Raw genomic sequence first — 21,484 nt, 5'->3', positions numbered from 1 at the left:
TCCACCCCTTTTCCGAGCAATCACTTTATCTATTACTTGCCAGCGAATGTCATTTGCCGTGTGGCCTTTCTCTTCAAAGTGATTAACCAATGGGGCATTGGGAACAGAATTCCTAATCCTACTACGATGCTGTCCTATGCGTGCTTTAACAATTTGTTGGGTTTGTCCAATATATGGTAGCCCACAAGGACACAGTATACAATATACCACATTTTTTGTATTGCAGTTGGCAAAGAAATTTAGTTGTTGATCGACCTTTCCATGAGTGAATTTTTTGGTATTTGCTGTAAATTCACAGGCGACACAGTTGCCACACTTGTAGTGACCTTTAACATCTGGTAGGCCCCAGGTCGATTCCAATGATCTCAGATTTTGGCATGGACTCTCCATTGATGATCTTACAAGGTGATCTTTAATATTTTTGCCTCTTTTAAAGGCAAACATTGGTGTGTCAATGCTGGAGTCTATGTTTTGAATAATGTGCCAATTTTTCGTGACCAATTTTCGAATGGCATTCTTGTGTATACCAAACGTGGTGACACAGATTAATTTGTCAACCTTGGTTTTTACTTTAGGAATGAGTAGTGTCTCTCTGGGGCAAAACCAAGCTCTTTTCAGAGAGTTCTTCACTAATTTTTTCGGATATCCCCTAGATAACAGTTTGTCTCGCAGAATGTACGCCTCTCTCATATAGTCATCTTTTTTGGTACAATTGCGACGTATTCGCAAGAATTGTCCATGAGGCAATCCATCTCTCAGGGCACGAGAATGATGACTATTATAAGCGAGTAACGTATTACGCTCAGTTGGTTTCCTGTGCAATGAAGTATAGAGTTTCCCGTCATCATGTGAGATGTTAAGATCTAAAAAGGCGATGCAAGAGTCATGTATGGTGGATGTGAACTTAAGGTGTGGTTGAACTGAATTTAAATAAGAAACAAAATTATTAAACTCAGGAACTGTGTCAGACCAAATCAAAAAAATGTCATCGATATATCTTTTCCAGCAGTTGATTTTTGAGTGGTATATGTTTACGTCATTGAGGACAAATTTGTGCTCTAGGTTATCCATAAAGATATTTGCCAGATTCGGCGCAAAAATTGCACCCATGCTGGTCCCGGAGCATTGTTGGTAGTATTTGCCTTCTGATATAAAATAATTGTGTGTCAATGCAATCTGTAGAAGTGTGATAATAAACGAAGTGGGGACCTGATGAGGTTTTGGTCTAGTTTCAAGTAAATCCTGGATCACCTGTATACATTCCTGCTGTGGTATATTTGTGTATAGTGAGGTGATGTCCAGGGTCGCTAATCGATCTTTAGTGATGTCATATGGTCGATCTTCCAATAGATTGATCTCATGGAAAGGTCGATCAACAACTAAATTTCTTTGCCAACTGCAATACAAAAAATGTGGTATATTGTATACTGTGTCCTTGTGGGCTACCATATATTGGACAAACCCAACAAATTGTTAAAGCACGCATAGGACAGCATCGTAGTAGGATTAGGAATTCTGTTCCCAATGCCCCATTGGTTAATCACTTTGAAGAGAAAGGCCACACGGCAAATGACATTCGCTGGCAAGTAATAGATAAAGTGATTGCTCGGAAAAGGGGTGGAGATTTATCGCAGATATTGCAACGACTAGAGTGTCGTTGGATTGAACGTACTAACTCCATATTGCAGGGGCTGAATTCAGCTGAGGAATGGCGTGGGTTTATTACTACCCTCACCTAATCAGTGTTGCTTGCGTACTTAGTATGTCTTCCAACACACCCTTTCCAATACAGCTCTAACTGAAATTTCTAAGATGTTCCGTCGTGCTTTCCCATGTTTAGCCCAAATTGTACATGTGTAACAATAAGTGATGTATAATCTATAGGGTTAGAGATCTATTGTCATATGGACTATGAAAAAACGAATGTACAGTAATATAATGTTTTTGATTGAAGAGTTAACCACTGTGGGAGGCACATATTGGCTTTGATAAGATAACTAATTTAAGCCTTCTTGTAGTATATGTCATGCATTTGCATTATTATTTTTTCAAACGAGTAAGTAATATACTCTCACCATGGTCTTGGCGCTGGACCGTTATATTCACTGTACATTGTTCAAATAATTGAAGTAATCGCCACTGTTATATGCCATAACCGATGAACGAACGAAAATACCTGATATTAGCAACCACTGTAATTTCTGTGTTTATTGTTAATGAAATCATGTAATTGCCATGGCATTTGTTTTAAGTACCGCAACCCCATTGACAGAAACACAACTGATCGCTCACCGTCGTAGAACGCAGTACTGTTCCTATCAAGTTTAATGACTATGAACACTAACAAGTCTATTTACCACCTTTGAAATCATGATATTCAAACCGACAGTCCCGTTTTTCCATTAACATAAACACTATTAATGACATAGCGTTATAGGACATAGCTCAGCTCTCACTTAATTCAATGTCCTTGAACACGAATAACTTTATTCACAACCTTCGAAATCACGTTACGAAGATCGACTGCAGTTGCTGGTTACTAGGCAACGTCACGCTCGCCCCACCGGTACATTATTGTTGGACACTTGAGATTGGCCATTCCCTAGCGAATCAGGTTTAAGTATCCCACTATTCTGACCAACCGCTGTGATCGTACCAAGCAGACAGGACTTTGGTTGCCTGCTGCAGCACTTCTCGGGATATTCGTAAACCCGGAAGCAGGAAAAGAGGTAGGAGCAGTGTTTCTATTTGATTTTTTCGGTATAGGTCATTTATAGACTGAAGAGGTTATTTCCCCCGCATGAGCTTACTATATCATCGTCCTCCGTTTTTGTATATTTTTGGAATAGTTGACTGGACTCGTGAATACGAAGCGACAGCTGCACAGAAGTCTGGAGCTTCCGTAGGTGTTGTATATTGATAGACCCTTACATCGCGCTAAATCAAAAGCGTACAGAATAACAGTGGGCAACTGCCTCCGTCTGAGTCCTCTCTCACAGGGGTAAGTAGAAACTTGCGTATTTACTTGATAAGTAAGTGATTGGATTATGGTGGTGACAATAATGGTTTTTATCGTCCTCACGCAGCACCCGGCTGGGTACCTGTGAGTACTTTATCCTTTCACTTTGAGCACGGTGTCACTGTACACTTACACGCTAGACCTGTCCTGGACGATAAGGTAGATAGGCTCATTACCTATATTTCTTTCTTTGAGACATTTGATCTCCCTTTTTTGACACATATTTTCCTTATCCCCCTTTTTAGGTGTCCCTATATTAGACAGTCCTGACGAGACCCTTTAAATTGGAATAGGGTCGAAACGCCGTTGACGCGATAGGCAAATCACTAAATCAACACTTATAATAATTAAGTGTTGCTAATTTGAATTATTAATTATTTGTGATTGCCTTTGTAAAGAGAAATGGAAACCTTGTTTGTATGTCGCATTTTATGTTATTTGTCTGTTTAGGTTTTTTTCATTGGGACACTAATTTGTAACTTGTAATTTGCATGTTTAATGTCAATTTGTATTGTGTATTTATGTCCACTTCCTGTGTAAATATTCTAGTAATATAAACGAAGAACATTCTTCACAAAAAAGACCTTACGTGTATGGCTTTGCCTTTTCTTCTGACATCTCTCGTAATCCCCTTTTTTTGATCATTATTTTAGAATACATACTATATTGTTAAGTATTAATCCACATGAGCTATTGTTTCCTTACAGCACATCAATCAGGTGCTGGCATAGCTCTGGAAAACAATTACTTGACAAGTGCTCCCATGCAATTAAATCAAAGAGCCCCTCAAAATCATTCACTTTGCTACCCTTCACCCAACCATCCAATGCTCTGCAAAAGAAAGTTACATATTCTACCCAGGTACTTGACTCCACCTTCTTGCAATTTGATAACCTTTGTCTATGCAATTCAGGAGTCAACCCATAACTGGACATCAATGCTTCCTTCATGTGGCTATAAGAATTATGGCTTTCAGAGGGCAGGTCTAACAGGGTATCCCGCCCCTCACTAAGGAACCGCCCCCACAACCCCGCTCCCCAATCCTTATCAGGGACCCGGTGGGAAGACATGGCTACCTCATGGGCCTTAAACCACTGCCCAATGTCATCATTCTTGTAAAACTCTTTAACCATATCTTTGGGAATATACACTATAGCTTCCACAGGCATTGACGGTGTGCTGCCACCAGAGGGAGTAATCTCTAAACTCTTGGCTTTCAATTCCATCTCCCTCAAACTCTTCTCATGCTCTAACTGCATCCTCTTTTCTTCCAGAGCCAATTTCCTAGTTTGCAACTCCAATTCTAACTGCTCACTTGAGTTTGGTCAGCTCTATCTCATGCACCCTACACCTCTCCCTGTCCTCCAACTCCTCTGGGGACAGGCCTTTGGCAGAAACACTGCTACCTACTGGGTAAGTTGCTCTCCTCCCTCCTGGACCCAATGGCCCACCCAGCTGCTCCTCTGCATTCTCAACCCCTTCCTCATCCTCAGGGGTGTTCCTTGCTGCGACCCAGGCCCTCAGTGCCTTATGGTACTCATCCTTCTTGGAGAGACTGGTCATTGCAACTTTGAATCTCCTGCAAAAGAGCTTTAGCTGCTTTCATTGTAGCATTCCAGTTTCTCCTCTTCCCAATCATAATCAACAGATGCTATGGATGCTGCTTTACTCATGGTGGTTAAACATGGCAGTTCTTTGCAAAAATAGAAAATCCCAGTAAAACAACCTACCAAAAAGTATGTTGTTGCGTTTGGTCTGCACTCCTAGTAGTGTTCACCAATCACTGTACATGAGTCACAAATGCAAGTCCAAATCCTCACCCCTGACCACCAATGTTATACCTGGGGTTCTCTAGTTGGCAGAGGTAGGTACCTTTGACCAAATAGGGTCCCTTGCGTCTAGTCAGGATAAGGGGGTACACTCCTAAAATAACCCCTGCTCACCCCCTTGATAGATTGGCACGAGCAGACAGGCTTATCTCAGAGGCAATATGTAAAGAATTTGTGAGCACATACAGTAACCCAGTGACAACACTACAGATGGACACCACACAAGTTGTAGTATAAAAATAAGGTATTCTTTATATAGACTTAACACAAGACCACAAATGACAAAAATCCACTATACTGTACTTTCAAAATGGTAGAATTAGCTTAGTTCTCTTTAGATGTAAAATGCAACACTTTGAGGTCAATGTACCTTAGGATGCGTAACGCTATACAACGAAAGTGTTGCAGGGAAGCTGATGCGTCGGTTCCTTACAAGCAAGAACGGTGATGCGTCGGGTCCCTACTGCTGTGTAGGGGATTCGTCGGTTCTTCTCTGCGAGGAGAGGTGATGTGTCGGTTTCTTACTGCACTGCTGTGATGCGATGACGATCCGGTGCAATGAAACAAAGACGGAGTCTTTTCTTGATGCAACATGATGCGGACCGCGACAGGCCCTGTGACGCGCTTCTCGGTGATGCTGCGGCATCTGATGCGACGTCGATCCTCTTCTCCGGAAATGCTATGCACTTCAGCTATGATGCGAGTCGCAACAGGCCCTGCGACGCGCTTCCCGGTGATGCAGCGGCATCTGATGCGTCGTCAATCCACTTCTCCGGCGATGCAAGGTGCTTCGGGGACCCTGTGATGACTCAAATTTTCTTCTGGGCCACGACAGGCCCTGCGACTTGCTTCCCGGTGATGCGGCGGCGTCTGATGCAACGTCGATCCTCTTCTCCGGCGATGCGAGGCGCTTTCTCGTGAAGCGACAGCAGCAGCTCGGCGACACGCTTCTTGTTCGTGAGTCGCGCTTCCACCTCCTTGCAACATGCAGTCTCTCAGAAAGCCGTGCAAAACAGCAGGCACTTCCAAAGAACTCTGGGGAGCTGGTTGGTGAAGTCTGTTTTCCCTGAAACTTCAGCAGGAGGCAAGCTCTTTTCTCAAGCCCTTGGAGATCCTTCACAAGTTGAAGAAAGTACACAAAGTTCCATTCTACTCTCTTTGGCAGTCAGGCAACCACTGCAGGCCAATCCCTCAAGTTTAGGGATCGTCTGTCCTCAGTCTCACTGGTTCCTCTTCCCAGCAAAGGTTTCTCCTTGTTTCCCAAAGTGATCTAAAGTTCTGGGGTCTGGGTCCCCCTTTTTATACACAGTTTCTCTTTGTTCTCTGAAGGCAGAGAGGCCTTTACCTAGTCCAAACCAGTTCTGGTCAGTCCTGGAGCACTTTGTTTACATGACTCCTTCTTTCCTTTCACAGTGCAGGGCAGAGACATCACACGCACCACAGGAGGTAAGTAAGTAAGTAATTTATTTAGCATAGTTACTTAAAACCATTGCTATACAAAATAGATTAAGAGCAGAGAGTAATAAAAGTACAATTCTAATAAAATCAAAATAAAACATTCACATTTCCTAAGTTCGAATGTACGCGCAACAACTTCATGAGCAATAAAGTTTTTAAAAGGATAGTTCAAGTTTGTGTTTGTAAGATATTTCTTCTTTCCCAATATTCTCATGAGCTCATGGGGTCAGTAATGTCAATCGACAAAGCAATATTAAATCGATAATACAGGGACCGTTATAGATTGATTTTTGGCATCTTTTTTCCCACTGCCTTCATAAATTTTACGAAGCTGCAGTTCAAGCGAGGGTCATGGGGAGAAAAACAAGCAAGAACTGCCTTCCTTCGTGTGCGGATCCCTTGCTGATTGAAGTGGTGTATCAACAAGTGTTTCCGTTCATCACGTAGTTTCTCGCAAGAACATATCAGGTGCAACATATCCTCTTGCCCCAAGCCACATAGCCGACAAAGGGGATCAGCTTTTATTTTAATCCAGTTTGGAAGGTTTTGAATACAGGGTAACAGGCCCAGCCTGTGCTTTAAGAAGCACATTTTGACGGATTTGGAGTATCCCTCGCCAAAGTAGCTCTGTGGTGCCTTCGTTGTATACGAGTTTAGGGTCACCCAGCCATGCGTTCTTTTAGAGAGGGCTGCCTTATCTTGGACCCATGATAGTTGTTTAATCGATTTCTTGAGCAATTTTTTGAATGTTATATGATTTACTGGGGTATCGCAGAGCTGCTCTAATCCCGTGTTCGCCAGGCTTTTCCCTAGGAACTTAGCTGCTGCTGAGGACGGGTATTGTGCTAACTCCATCCACAAATGTTCATTTAATGTTCCTTGTTTCGATTTCCTCACTTTGTCCCAGGCTATCATGTCGGCTCCCTGCCTTGCCAGGAGCTGTTGATCGATGCCGAATTCGAGCCTGATTTGAGCTGGTGAGGTTTGCTTGGGCAGGCTGAAGATGATTCTATAGGCAGCTGTTATTGTGTTATCAAGGATCTTGGCGTCCCTTCCTCTAAGTGCCTCACTCCCGTAGGTAATTGTTGGGAGAAGTTTAGCGCGGATTACTTGTGTCAAGGGCAGAAGAGAGGGGCCAGAAAGTTTGCGATTTAGAGACTTCAGCGAGATTGCGAAAGATAACCCTTTCCCTCGTATACTCGTTCTCTGGGCAGAGAACTGCCCACCGTTGTCAATCTTCACTCCTAAGTTTTTATATATTGGGGTATCTCCAATTCTTGTCTTGTCCCAGTAGCATGATGTTAGTTTCCTTTTTTTCTTGCTGATGGTCATTGTCTGGGTTTTCTCAAGATTTATTGTAAGCTCATTTTTATTTGAGTAGCATTGTGTTGCATTCTGGAGGTGCTGAAGTCCTACCTTGGTATAAGCTTATAAGGACGATATCGTCAGCATATAGTAGACAAGGTAGTTGCAGTCCTCCTAGCTTGGGAGCGTGGGAGTTGCAACAGTTTAAAATGGGGACAAGATCGCTTAGGAACAGGTTAAATAGGGTGGGGGCCAGGAAGCAGCCTTGTTTCAGGCCCTTGTTGGTCGGTATGCGCCTGGACAAAACGGATCCATCCCCCACCTTTATCTGTACCCAGGTCTCTGTATGGAGGTTAATTAGCAGGTCCAAAAGGGGTCTCGATATCCCCCAGTCGTTCAGTTTAGACCATAAGAGGTTCCAGTTTATGTGGTCAAAAGCGGCCTTGTAGTCAATGAAGCAGAAGTAAATGGGCATTTTGTTAGATTCTGCCTTGTCTATTAGCATGCCCATACTCAAAATATTAGTCATTGTGCCTACTGCTTTGGCGAAACCTGTCTGGTTGGCCGGGATTAAGGATCTCTCTGTTGCCCAGGCCATCAGCTCTTCTAAAAGGGTACCTGCAAAATATTTTGCCTCGTTGTCGATTAAAGCCACCAATCGATAGTTTTGAGGGGAAGCCTTGTCTCCTGCCTTATAAATTGGGGAGATAATTGAGCCCTTCCAGGAGCTTGGCAGGATGTTGAAATGTCTTATCTCCAAAAAAAGGGGTTTCAGGGCTGCTGCCCAGCCTACCACATCTTGTTTGTAGAGAATTGGCGGGATGCCATTCGGCCCTGGTGCTCCCTCTCTTCTTCCCTTCTTAATTAGGCGCTGAATGATGTTTTGTAAATTCGGCAGATTCTCTCTTTTGTTCGGAATGTGCCATTCTGTGGAGCTTATATCATTGCTCGTTGGAAGTTTTTTGTAAGTAGCAAACTCGTGGTCCTGGTTATTTCCAGCAGCCTGGTTAAAATGGGTACCAAGATAGTTTGCCCATGTGTCCTCTGAGATGTTAGATGAGACCCCATGGTGCGTAGGTCTTATAAATGAGTTTATTGATTTCCAGAACCTTGCCCCATCGTTCCATTTAATGTCAGAGTGAAGTCTTGCCCATAGATTATCCTCAGTGGATTTATTTGCTTCCCATTTTGATTTTTTCAGTGTTAATTTTAATTTCCGTAGTTGGTCGCGTTTTGCTATGTCCATGGGTTTCTGTTGAAGTTCTCTCATTGTACAATAGATTGAGGTTTTTATGCCTCTAATTTTTCCTTTATATTCTTGAGAGAATTTGCTCGGTCTTTCATTGCCTAATTGTGACTGTGGCTTGGATCTTGTAGCATACGTGGACATAGTATTTGTAAATTGTTCCCATTTTGTGATTTCGCTGTATCCAGAGCAGCTCCAAAAATGCTGTTTTGCCCTTTCCACTAAAGTTCCGTCTATTGCTGTTGAGTATTTTTTTTTTTTTTATTGGCTCCACCTCCATAGGAGGTGGAGCCAACATTGTGGAGGGAAGGCACAGCCCTATTCAGGTTCCGGGTGCAACTCCTCCCCCCCATCTGTATCCAGATCTCTCAATTCAGTCCTGTGCTGACTCACCCTGTCTCCTGGAATCCCCCAGCCCCTGTCACTCCAGACAAGGAATACACAACCTAGCAGAGGCAGGCTTGGATGGTTAGACAAGAAAATACCTACTTTCTAAAAGTGGTATTTTCAAACACAGAATAATAAAACCAACTTCACTAAAAGATGTATTTTTTTCATTCTGATTTCAGGCATACTCACCTCGAATTTCCACCATGTTCCCTGAGTCAGTTAGGATTATAAACTGTAATAATCAAACTGTTCATTCTGGCCTATGGGAACAGATAGCCTTGGAATAGTGAAAACCGAAAATGGCTGTAATTCACTATAAAGACATGCCACATACACCAGGGCATGTCCTACCTTATACTTACAATGCACCCTGCCCTTGGGCCTACCATAGGGGTGTCTGATATGAAGAAAAGGGAAGGTTTAGGGACTGGCAAGTGGGTACACTTGCCCAGTCAGCATGGCAGTACCAGACTGCACACAGGCTCTGCAATGGCAGACCTGAGACACACTTTTACAGGCTGCTTCTGTGAGTGGCACAACCAGTGCTGCAAGCCTACCAGCAGCATTTGGATTACCAGCCCTGGGCACTCCTGGTGCACTGTACTAGGGTCTGACAGGTAAACCAAACTAGCCAATTATGGAATTACTAATCCATACATCAATTTACAATAGGGAGCACTTGCAGTGTGGCACTGGACAGCAGTGGCACAGTGCCCAAAGCATCTAAATCCAGCAAAAACACATGAGGCAACAGCAAAAAATGGAAGGGAGACCCACGCCAAGGTGCCGTGTCTAACAGTAACACTTGGAAAGTGTACATTCTACCAAGACAAAGATTAAGCGTTTACCACACACCAGCATACTGTGCTGTAACAAATAAATAGAGCAGTCCAAATTCAAGCTAATAAAACAATTTATTTCACTGAACAAACCTTTAATCCTGGGTTTTTCTTATACAAATCTGTTGTCTAGGCCTGCTTAATCAACAACAACAAAAATCACACCTGCAATTGCCAGAATGCATTGGTCTGTTAAAACCTAGACCATTAAGACATTGAGTGATCTGGAAACCCTAAATCCAAGACCTACCCAGTAAGTGTGTCATAGTACAAGGGAGGAAATGGGCCACCATGGACTGTTGTTTCAATTATATAATGCAGTAACAATCACGGTTCGGTGGGCCCCTCAGCACTTTGGGCCCGGGTGTCCCTGCTGCACCAATGGAAGCTGCACTCCCTGGGCCAGCATACCTAAGACTAGGGTCTTGAGTTAGATTTTGCCAGATAGGTTTCTCCATTTTGGTATATATAGTGCAACGGATTTACAAGCCCCTTGCGACACTTTTGCGCTACCTTTGCGTCACCTTTTGTGTTGCAGAGGCTCCGTAAACAATGCACCACATTGCGGCCCATTTAAAACGTGACACATCTAGGGAGATGCGTCACCTTGTAAAACCCTGCACCACATAATACCTGCAGCACGTATAATGTATGCAGGGTGGATTTTCGCATGCAGGAAAGCCTCGTAGAAGTGACGCAGCGAAATCTGCAAGATTTCACTGCGCCACTTCTAGGATGCCACTGCGTGTAAACTCTACGCCTGCTTGGAGCAGGCATAAGGAGTAATGCAGTTTATTGGAAATAGGCCTCCCCGTGCATTGCTGGAGCTGATTCATGGCTGCGACACGACTTCAGCAATGCGTGACTTTTGCGCAAACAGATGTGTCAGAATTTCTGATGCATCTTTCAATCCTTGTGCCATGGTGCGCCCTATTCTAAATACGGCACATCCATGGTGGGGCAAGGGTTTCGCATTGAGGCGCAGGGAAACTGATGCATCTGTACAGATGCGTCGGTTTCTGGTAAATCTGCCCCACTGTCTCCATATTACAAGGGCATTATATTCCATGGCACTTAATATGGCATATCGGTCATATTTGTGATGAGTATCTCATCCACCAAACACTAAATCATTCCCTATATCACAATATGTGTTAACAAAAGATAAAGGGGCAGATTTATGACGTCTGGCGCATCTCTGCTAATCAGCAGAGATGCGCCAGAAGAGTTGCGACACATCTGCCCACCCGTGCGCCACCATTGATGCGCCGCATTTACAATGCGGCGCACCGTGGCACTCGGATGGGCAGATGCGTGACGCATCTCCTGTCAGAAAGGCGGCGCATTGCTGTAGTTGCGTCGCAAGCGCGACGCAGCTCCAGCAAGGCTCGGGGGTGCCCTATCATAACAATGCTGCGTCAATCCTTACGCCTGCTTCAAGCAGGCGCAGGGTTTTGACGCAGCATGGGCTCAAAAGTGACTGAGTAAAATCTTGTAGATTTCACTCAGCCACTTTTAGGAGGCGTTCCTGCGACGGAACGCCCCCCCCCTGCACAGGTACGCCTACTGCTGGCACAGGGCTTTACAACGTGACGCATCTCCCAGGTGCGTCACGTTGTAAATACCCCGCAGCATGGCGCAGGATTTGCGACGCCGCTGCGTCACAAAAGTGACGCAACGGCGGCGTAAATGAGGCGCAAGGGACTCATAAATCTACCCCAAAGATTTTACCTAAGTGAATTTCCAAAATTCATTTACTTTCAGAATTATTATTTCTTAAGTGATAGGATTGTAACTCACTCACAGCCAAATTTGTTGCATAACGCCATTTCTCGCTATTGGAAAAAAATCTAAAATAATTGTGCAAAGCACAGACCTGATAAGGCGCCTCCTTATTCTCTGCTCTTCGAACTGTTGTGTAGGTGATGAGTAGTTGGACATGTACAATCCTTGACTGACATGTTTGTGGGCCTAATTCACAAAGAGCATCCGCCGTCCTGGCAGAGTCTCCGCACTGGTGATGGAATATGGCGGAGATTCAACCATGAAATGGAGGAGACTCCGCCATGACTGCGGACGTTCTTTGTGAATTGGCCCTCACTCTTTATCAAACGTATAACATCTACTTAAAATTTAGAAATAATCTTTACATAGATGTTGTTTTGAATTCTATATATGTGAATCATGCAGTCTTAAAAATGTGCCTGAGAAGATATATATGGCTACACATTTGGTTTGTTATTCCTTAAGGAATTTATGTTTGCTGATGATTTCTATATACTCTTGTATTTTCACGAAATGTATTGTTAATGCATTTTTAGACAGCTGGTTGCCACGGGTGGCAAACATAGCCCTCTCATCGTGCCAGGGGGAGCTGATGCCGAAGCCTTGCAGAGGGACGGGCTGTGCAACCTTCAGCCTGACACTGAAAGCTGTGACGGATTTTGCTCGAGACGGAACTCGTGTCAGCTACATAAAAGCTGAGACCCTGGAAACAGGCGAATCTTTGTGGAACGGCTACTCTCCAAAGGAAGCAAAGGTCTGTTGTGAAACGTACACCTAGATATTTAATTATAGCACTTTATTCCGAAGGTTAGAGCAGAACATTGAATTTAATGTGATCTGTGATATTTTCCAATTATTTTTAAGATAATGGCCCATATTAAGAGTAGTCTAGTAATTCTGATGGCCCATAATATTATTTATAGGGCCCAAAGAAATTATACATTTATAAAAAATTCAACCGGCCCACTCTTGGTGAATGGATTTCCAGTCCGAGATTTCACCTGTTTAAAGCGGCCGTGGTCCCTGGGCGAAATATCGGGGGAAACATGCAGGAATCAGCCTGATAAGCTTTATTTGTCCATTTGTTCGCCTAAAAATGATAATCCCCATTATTTCTTCTTCTCTAAAACGATTTTAAACCCGATAATGCTAATTCAGAGTGGGGGAACTTCGGGAATTAAAAACAACTACACATAATAAGGTTCAATGTTTTCTCTTGTTTTTTAATAAGAATGCTCATAACCAATAGGTTTATTTTAAGCAGTCAAATGTGGACATTCTTGTTTCATCCCTCTAATGCATGGGTACTCGCAAACATTTCTTCAGGGGCCAAATAATTTGGTCTGGGGTTTGACTGAGGGCCCTATTGTCTTTGCAAGCAAAACAAGTGCATAGTCCTGAAAACCAACTACAAATGGTCGTTGAGGTGCCTTCCCTCTAGACACTTTTCATTCAAACGTTTCAAAAGAAAATGCTGTATTTTTAAGTGGAAATTATATATCACAAAAGTAAACAGTGGATAGGTTTCAGAGGCAAATAGGAGGCGAATAAGGGGATGTTAATCAAGACATTTAATTCAAAGTATACTGAAAAACGAAAAACTCAAGGTTTGATAATGGAGTATATGTAATTCAAGGTGATGCTAACTTGGGGGCCTATTTATTTGGTGGTGCATTTTTCTGCTCCATATTTACGAGGAGAGGAAAAGCCACACTGCATGGCTTTTCCTGTGCTTTTAAATATGGCCCCTTTATACACAGCACTTTGCGTGAACGGGGCACATCTCCAGATTTACGAGAAATTGTAATCCTGGAAATCTGTGTGAATGCTATGCCTCCATGGAGGCATAGGGAGGCACAACGAGGAGAAATTTATTCATTTTGCCATGTTTTTTTTTCCTCTTTCTCTGCGTGCTGCATTCTGCAGCACACGTAGAATAAGGAAATCAGCTCTAGTGATAGTTTATGTGCGGGAAGGTGTCCCTTCCTGCACATAAACAATCATTAAGAAAATTAAGTTTTGCAAGTTCTATGTGTGCTAATGCAGCACACATAGGAGTTGAAAAATGCAATTTCAGATTGCTTATGTGCAGGAAGGGGCCCCTTCCTGCACATAAACAATCATCCCTGTGACGCAGGCATACTTGAACCATGGTGAAAGGGTGCCTGTCTCAGCCCATGGCACCAAATTGTGCACCAGCACGGGGGGGGAGCAAAAGGATCCTTGTAGATATGATGCTTCCCTGTACTTTGAAAGTGGTGCAGCGTGGCGCAGCCAAAGGGCTTGCGGTACCGCTCTGTGGCACTTTCTTGTAAATTAGGCCCATGGTTTCTAGAAAGTGCTCAGCATAGACTTCTCAGGTGGGAAGGAAACAAACTGGCTTTGTCCGGAGCTTACACCTCCAAGCACTGGTGCAACTACAGTATCCTGAGCTCGCTCATTTTGACAGCACAAGCATTCATAACACTTGACAAGCTAGCAAATACTACATGTCTGCCCAAAATCTGATAGAAAAGAAGCGCCCAAACACCAAATTTTCTAATCCATGCACCTCTGAGCAACATTTTAGGACGCTGCATCCAATACCCGCTGCAAGTAAACCCTGCGCCAGCTCTCCGGGAATCAGTATAAAGCAGGCAAATTCAGTCTTAGGACCCCGGTATTTAGACCAGCATGCACCCAGGCCTAGTGCTCTACTGCTGAGCACAGGTGTATGGCCTCTGCAAACTGGCAGAGGCACCCAGGGCATTGAACCAGAGTATGCTGAATCTCAACATGTGTTATGCAACACTGAACACTGTAATCCTAATGAGCCTTCTCTTACCCATGTGACAGTGACAAGATTTTCACACCAACATCCAGGATTGGCCTTGGCATTTCCAACCTTTGCCATTAACTGTTTACACAAAAAGCACAAGTGAATTGTAATCACACTAGAAATAGATGGGTGTCATCTTAACAGGATTATCAGAAACAGTTCAAGAATTAGGCCGCACGCTTATACTTTCAATTAGACATTAGCAGTGTCCCTCAGCAAAATAATTATATTTTTAATGAAATTGTAGCAACACTTTTCAAAATGACTGCTTTGTATTAAACATGGTTGATTTGTTTTTTAAGGAAAGAGTGAGAAGATGAGAGATGCTTTATTTAACCTTTTAGAACATCTGGTGCACAGTGTCATAGCTAGCCCTACTGCCACCCAGAGGTGCCCCTTAGTTTTCCGCCTGGTGCACCGGGTAAGAGAAGGGGGAGGGGTGGTCAATGGACGACTTGTTCGGGGGGGGGGGGGTATCAGCAGACGGATGACTTGTTCTCCTGGGGTGGTGGAACGGATGGTGGTAGTCGATGGACACGACTTGCCCCCCCCCCCCCCCTCCAGCTACACCACTGCTAGTGCATCCTCCCAAATGGTCTGGCATGTGCTTGGCAGCATCAGTCCTTGGCAGAGAAATGAATGGTTGAATGACCATAGAATCTGATATCCACTTTACTCTGGTGAGCTAATGGCACTGATGCAGAAGAGTCATTCCAGACAGAAAGAAGTGCAGCTGCAACTGTTGAAGCTTTCATGATACACAGAAGAGATACTGCACAGAGTGCTGAAGCAGAGTGTACACTGAGGGTAGTATCAACAGACATCTAGGGCAGAGACCCCTTGTGCACAGTTGGTTTACACCACTGCTAATTGAAGACAGCCCAAAGACTAAAGAAACATTAACTGAATGATCCTTCATTTCCAGCCTTCCTCTGGTAGATGAGCCTATGCCAATCTATGGAGACACCTCAGGGCTACAAGGTGGTGCCATCTTGTGAGAAAAAACTCACCTATACAAGAGTCTACTAGCAACTACTGCCCAAATGTACCATCTCCACCTGTTATGAGAGCCGCACTTCCCTTCCTTTGTACGTGTGAAGGTGTATTCTCCTGTCAGGACCTGAGCTTTTACACAGGAGCAGAATGTAATCCCTCGCCATCCCAATCATAAAGTGGTTGCCACAAAATTAACCCAAAGAGCAAACCCCAGCAATGTTTAAGGAGCAAGGGTTAAGGAAGGGATACCACCAAGTAGATTGTTTCGAAAGTGATATGATGCTACTGATAATTCCATTGATTCTAGGTCAGATCACATTCATATTAGGATATAGGGCAATTTGTTCTACCTTCAGTCCATACTACTTGTAAGGTAAGGTGAGAATTGAGCCAGGGAAGGACTACTTTCCTAAGAAGGCTTTGTGGTGAAAAATGTATTGAGGCTGAGCTGATCCTTGTTAAAACAAATCACAGTTATTTTGTCATCTATATATACTCATCAAGACATTTGTTTTTAATGCAGACATGACAGTAGACATTGCAATATATTGTAATAGTTGGGTTGTAGAATTCCAGAAACTGGAACCACGATGGATCTGCAGTTACAGAAATAGAGGATGTGTCAATGTTGTAACACACAAAAGTAATAGAACAAGTAAAGCAAAAAAATTAAAGTAAATTGGAACCTGGCCTATGGTCTGGGAATACAGTATGTCGCTTGGGAGCATGGCCTAGATCTAAACGTATTTTTGGTAGACCAGAATACCAGATCTGGTAAGCATGGAAGTCTGTACGGTGGGGTAGTGTGTGTCCTCCTTCTGTTTCCTGTGGTCGTTTGGACACTATTATAATGATGTGTCTGGGTTACATGCCAAGAAAAAGAACAATCAATGGTTGTTGTGACGACAAGTGTCAGGAATCGTGTGGGGGTTCCTCAAGGCAGAATTGTGCCATCCTAATTTTGGCCTTAGAATGTGGATAACGTCTCGTCCCGTCCCACTGCATTGCTATAGGACGTTTCCGGAGGCCACTGGTCATCTTTCTTCAGAGAGAGATCAATTCAGCATTAGCCGAATGCTTTACTGTGGCATGCCAGTAAACAACCCTTGGAAGAGAGTGCACCTCGGTAGGTGAAGGGCCAGGTCTAGCAATCAACTATTAACCTTCCCTGTTTAGGGGCGCTTGTAGAGACCAAGGATACACTTTCAAGGCACTGCAAAGTGCTGTGGCCTGTGAGATGGGAGAGTATAGCTGTTCTTTCAAGTCAGATGGTGGTAGCTATGGAGCAGTCCCAGATCATGTGTGTAATGTCTGCAGTTTCATTTCAACAGCGCGGCAGTTAGTATTAGCAGTATCATATATTTTCCCTAATCATTCCAGAGTCTGGTAAGCTCTGTGAAATCTGGTATTTCATGGAACTTTGTAGGCTGGGATAGTATGAAGTCCCATTCTTGTTGGTTAAAGGGTACACCTCACAATAGTTTCCCATTGGGCTCACAGATGTTCAAGAGGGGGTGAGTTCTGTTTGGGATCGCTCTAACCAACTATGTTACTAGTCGTCTGCCTATTCCTATGGGAAATATTGTGTATGTTAGGGGATGGGATGTTGGTTCTGTTTCAGTTATGTTCCATGTGTCTTTGAAGGCTGTTCTGAGGTGAGGTTGTTGAGGTGTCAGGGAAGTGACAATGGGTAGGAAAGCCTCACAGAATAAATCTATGGCTCCATGTGAGGGTATATTACCAACTTCTTGTAGAAGTTGACGTGCAGTCCATCTGAGAGGCCACTGTTGTTACGCTGCAAAGCAGTAATTGTAGGAATGTATCCTTTTTGTTTGGTCACCCCCCCAACGTTTTGCCCCAATGCTGATGGTTATGACTCTGAAAGTGCACTGGAGCCTGCTGCCCAAGCTACAGTGTAGGTGCTCTGTCCCTGAAACTGCAAATTGATAACCCCAATTGGCAAGGACTTGATCTCCCTTATACGCCGTTGGTAAAAGGTACCAGTGGAACCCAGGTTATGGGAGTTAAAGGGGTCACTAGTGCCTGAAGCACTCTTTGTGCCACCCTGAGTGACACAAGTAAACAAATGACATTGCAGACTGCAGAAGCAGTGCAAACTACTCGAACTTGACTTTGCCCTCACCATGTATGACAAGGTTAAAGAACTATTTCTTTAATGCCAGGCACCGCTAACTAGACATCTGCCCATATGTAGGCTTCCTGAGCCCAAGATGCAGGTTGCATTATATGGAAGGTGTGGGCATGGATGAAACCGTTTTGGTTGGGGTGTACCAATAACAGCATCAGCAGCATCAATTGTAGAGAAAATACTTTACAAAAATTCTTGAAGTCAATAAAAAGTATTGCACAGGGTCTGTAGGAGCCCACTTTGAGAGGGCCTCAACCAAGTTTAGGGAAGGAGACTTGTAAAGCTTTTCTCATGGTGAGGGTGCCAGTTTATATATAATTTTGCAAGGCATGGCACTAGAAAATCACATCAGATCTTGTAGAACTCAATAGGAAGTCAGTCTAAACCAGGAGATTTAGTGATGCAGATGGCAGTGATGTTGAATCTGGGAAAGTCTTGCTTCATCAATCAGTATAGTAATCTATTTGACTTGTCCCCTGTCTTTGCTATGTGGACTTTATAATCCAGAGACCAGAGTGATTCAATAAGTGGTGCTTGTTGTTCCCTGGCTAAATTTGTGTGGAGATTATGGTCCCTGTATGCATCAGTTTCTAGAGCTCAACTTTCTTAAGGTTGCACACTTTGGTGTGACAAGCTCCAATTACTGGTTTAAAACATTGCCTACAAAGGACTGTCTTAAATGCGTCCCATCTCAATATTTAGTAAGTGGCTAAGCCAGTGTTATCAGTGAAATAGTTTACAATGTCTTCTCAGATCTTTTCCCTAAAGCCTAAGTCTTCTAATGTTGTGGACTATGGCTTCCAGTTCAGGCTGGTGATATGTTCCTACACAGTGTAATGATCAGAAGTAAGGGGGTATAATTGGACAGTGACCTGCCCAAGTATTCACCATTGTGGAAGCAAGATTTCAAAGAGGGAGGCATAGAAAATGGTCAGTCAGCCGGCTGTGTAGGTCGTTGGGGGGAAGTAGTAGAAATAGTCCCTGGATACTCTAATGAGCAGCCTCCATACATCATACATACATCTATTAAGGACCAATGTGTGATTCATAGTGACTACATCTCAGTGCTGCATATTGTGGGGGTGTGTGGAGGACCTGTTGAGGTGTAAGTCTAGTGTGTGGATTAACGTCCCCACCAATGATCCTGGGGAGGTGGGCCCAGCGAAGTAGGATAGTGGACTGATCTGCCAGGAAGTGAGCTTGGACAATGTTTGAAGCATATTTATTGCACAGTAAGAGTGGTGTGCAAAACATAGAGCCTCTATGAATACATAGCACTCTTCCACATCTATCATGTCTTTTATAGAGATGAATGCTAGTGATCAACTGACCCAGATCACATCTCTCTAGGCATATTTGGAATGCTTAGTGCAATAACTTTGTTTTTGCAATTTAAGGAGGAGGCTCTTGGTCAGATTTGTTTCTGGCAGGAACGCAATGTGAGAGCATCTGCATTGCAGGTATGTATGAATGACATTCCAGGACACCATGAAGAAATATAAACCTTCTCAGGGGTTTCACTAATACAACTGGTCCTTTTAAACCAACAAAGAAGAGATGGGCACAGAAGCTGTAATATAAAAACAATGCATTTACTAAACCTCACATGAGGGAGATTGTGTCACACAGTACCCGCAAGTCACTGTAGGAGGCATTCTAAGGAGTACAGAGAACAGGGGCCTTATATACCCACACAGGGGCTCAAAAGAAGGCGGTACAAGTACACATGAGAAGAGTACACATAGATGGTCATATAGAAAATGCACAGTCAACATGTAGGAGGAGTAATGAGTTGCTGACATCAGTTAGAACAGCCTGACAGTTCTATACTAGGAGCAGGTGCATTCTACTACCTAGGCCTTTCTGAGCATGTGCGAGGTTCTGGAAGAGGGAGAAAGCAAATGGCTAGCACATAGCTAACTAAAATGGCTGCCAAGTACAAAATGGCTTTCAGCTCATGCTAATAGATTCCTGCAATCTTTAACAACCAGTGTTATTTTAGTCATGTGGTTCAGAGTGATGTCAGCGGGGGAGTCATATCCTCGGAAGGAGTTAAGCACCTGAGGCTGCATATGAATTGGGTTCTTCTGTGTGTGGAGCGTATTTGAGAGAAACATTAATAGTCCAGGTTTGACAAACTAAAATAAATAAACCCCAGGCCAGCAGTGTATCATATAACCACCCAACTATGTGGCTGTTACATTAGACATGCAGATGTCTCTTTGGAAAGGTCTGTTCACCAAAGAGAGTATCAAGGGGAGGAAACAGCGAGGGATTGTATTCAACCCGTTGGTGAGTCCAGCCGAGCCCAAAATAGGGTTGAATAGCCTGGGAGGCGGGGATGGATGAGTGGATCCTGGTAGCATGGGTCGAGCGAGTCTATCTCAGAGAGAAGTCCAGTACCCAAGAGAGTCATTTGACAGTACTTAATTAAACCTCTGCCATCATGGTTAATGGCTATTATCCAAGTAGTACTGAGAGTGGTCAATGCGGGGAGGCCATCATAGGTGGCCACCAGTATAAATAACCCTCATGATATTGTCCCCTCAAGCAAGTGTGGGGGTTAAGCCTTTGATTCAAATTAATTCATCACCTGTCTGCAGAGTAACTGACGGCAATATAAGGAATGCAGTACTCCAATGGGATATAATTGAGTCTGTTAGACCTGGTGTCCTTGGCCTAGTTCTCCACTAAAGTATTGCGTCTATTGCTCCTGTTTTGCTGACTTTGTTTTTGCTCGCTTTAGGATTCTGTGCACTTTTGTCACTGCTTGCACTCTCTCTTTAAAACATTGTTAAATTGGGTAATACCCAATTGGCACATTCAATTTACCTGTAAATCCATAGTAAGGTGCTACTGCCTGTACCCAGGGCCTGTAAATTAAATTGTATTAGTGAGCCTGCAATGCTAATTGTGCCACCCACTTAAGTAGCCCTTTACACATGTCTCAAGCCTGCCATTGCAGCCTGTGAGTGCAGTCTTACAATACTATGTCAACCTGGGAAAATAAACCTTTTGCCAGGTTTAAACCTTCCGTTTTACTACATATAAGTAACCCCTATGGTAGGACCTAAAGAGGCCAGAGGACACGGTGCTGTGTATATAAAAAGTAAGACATGTACATTTAAGCTTTATATGTCCTGGTAGTGAAAAACTCCTACAGTTGTTTTTCACTACTGTGAGGCCTACCTCTCCCGTAGGATTACATTGGAGTTACCTTATTACATTTAATAAGCTGTAACTTTCAATTAGGAACAGGTGAACAGGTTGAGTTTGGTATCTAAAGAATTTAAATTAAAATACCTCTTTAATGGTAAAGTCAGATTTTTTATTATAATTCTGAGAATACCACTTTTAGAAAGTTGACATATTCTTGTCCTAACTATTTGGTGCCTGCAGCCTAATCTTGGGTCACCTCACTAGGTGTATCTCACAGTTGGCCTTTGTGTATTGCTTCCAGACAGTGAGACAAAGGGAAGATATGTCTTTCCAGGATGGGACACTCAGAGTTGATAAGAGGGGTAAACAGTCACCTACCACACTTGCACATCACAAAGGCTCTGCCTGAGCACACTTTCAAAGGGTTTGTCACTAGTCTTTTGTGATACCAGACAAGCTGGGGCCAGGACAGGAAGCAAGGGGATGCCTGA

The 21,484-nt window shown here is 43.5% G+C and overlaps 1 protein-coding gene across 1 annotated transcript in view; it reads left to right on the top strand.

The window, feature by feature from the left end:
• LOC146857060 (von Willebrand factor D and EGF domain-containing protein-like) overlaps nucleotides 1-21,484 on the top strand; it is a 1,714,722-nt gene that overhangs the window by 806,331 nt on the left and 886,907 nt on the right. The window contains 1 exon segment of the mRNA XM_085647013.1: nucleotides 12,408-12,625. Within this exon segment, the coding sequence (XP_085503139.1) occupies nucleotides 12,408-12,625 (218 nt within the window).

This window comes from Triturus cristatus, chromosome 3_2 (assembly GCF_964204655.1).
Source record: "Triturus cristatus chromosome 3_2, aTriCri1.1, whole genome shotgun sequence".
In the NCBI taxonomy this organism is placed as follows: domain Eukaryota; kingdom Metazoa; phylum Chordata; class Amphibia; order Caudata; family Salamandridae; genus Triturus; species Triturus cristatus.
This window is presented reverse-complemented; position numbering and strand designations above follow the sequence as displayed.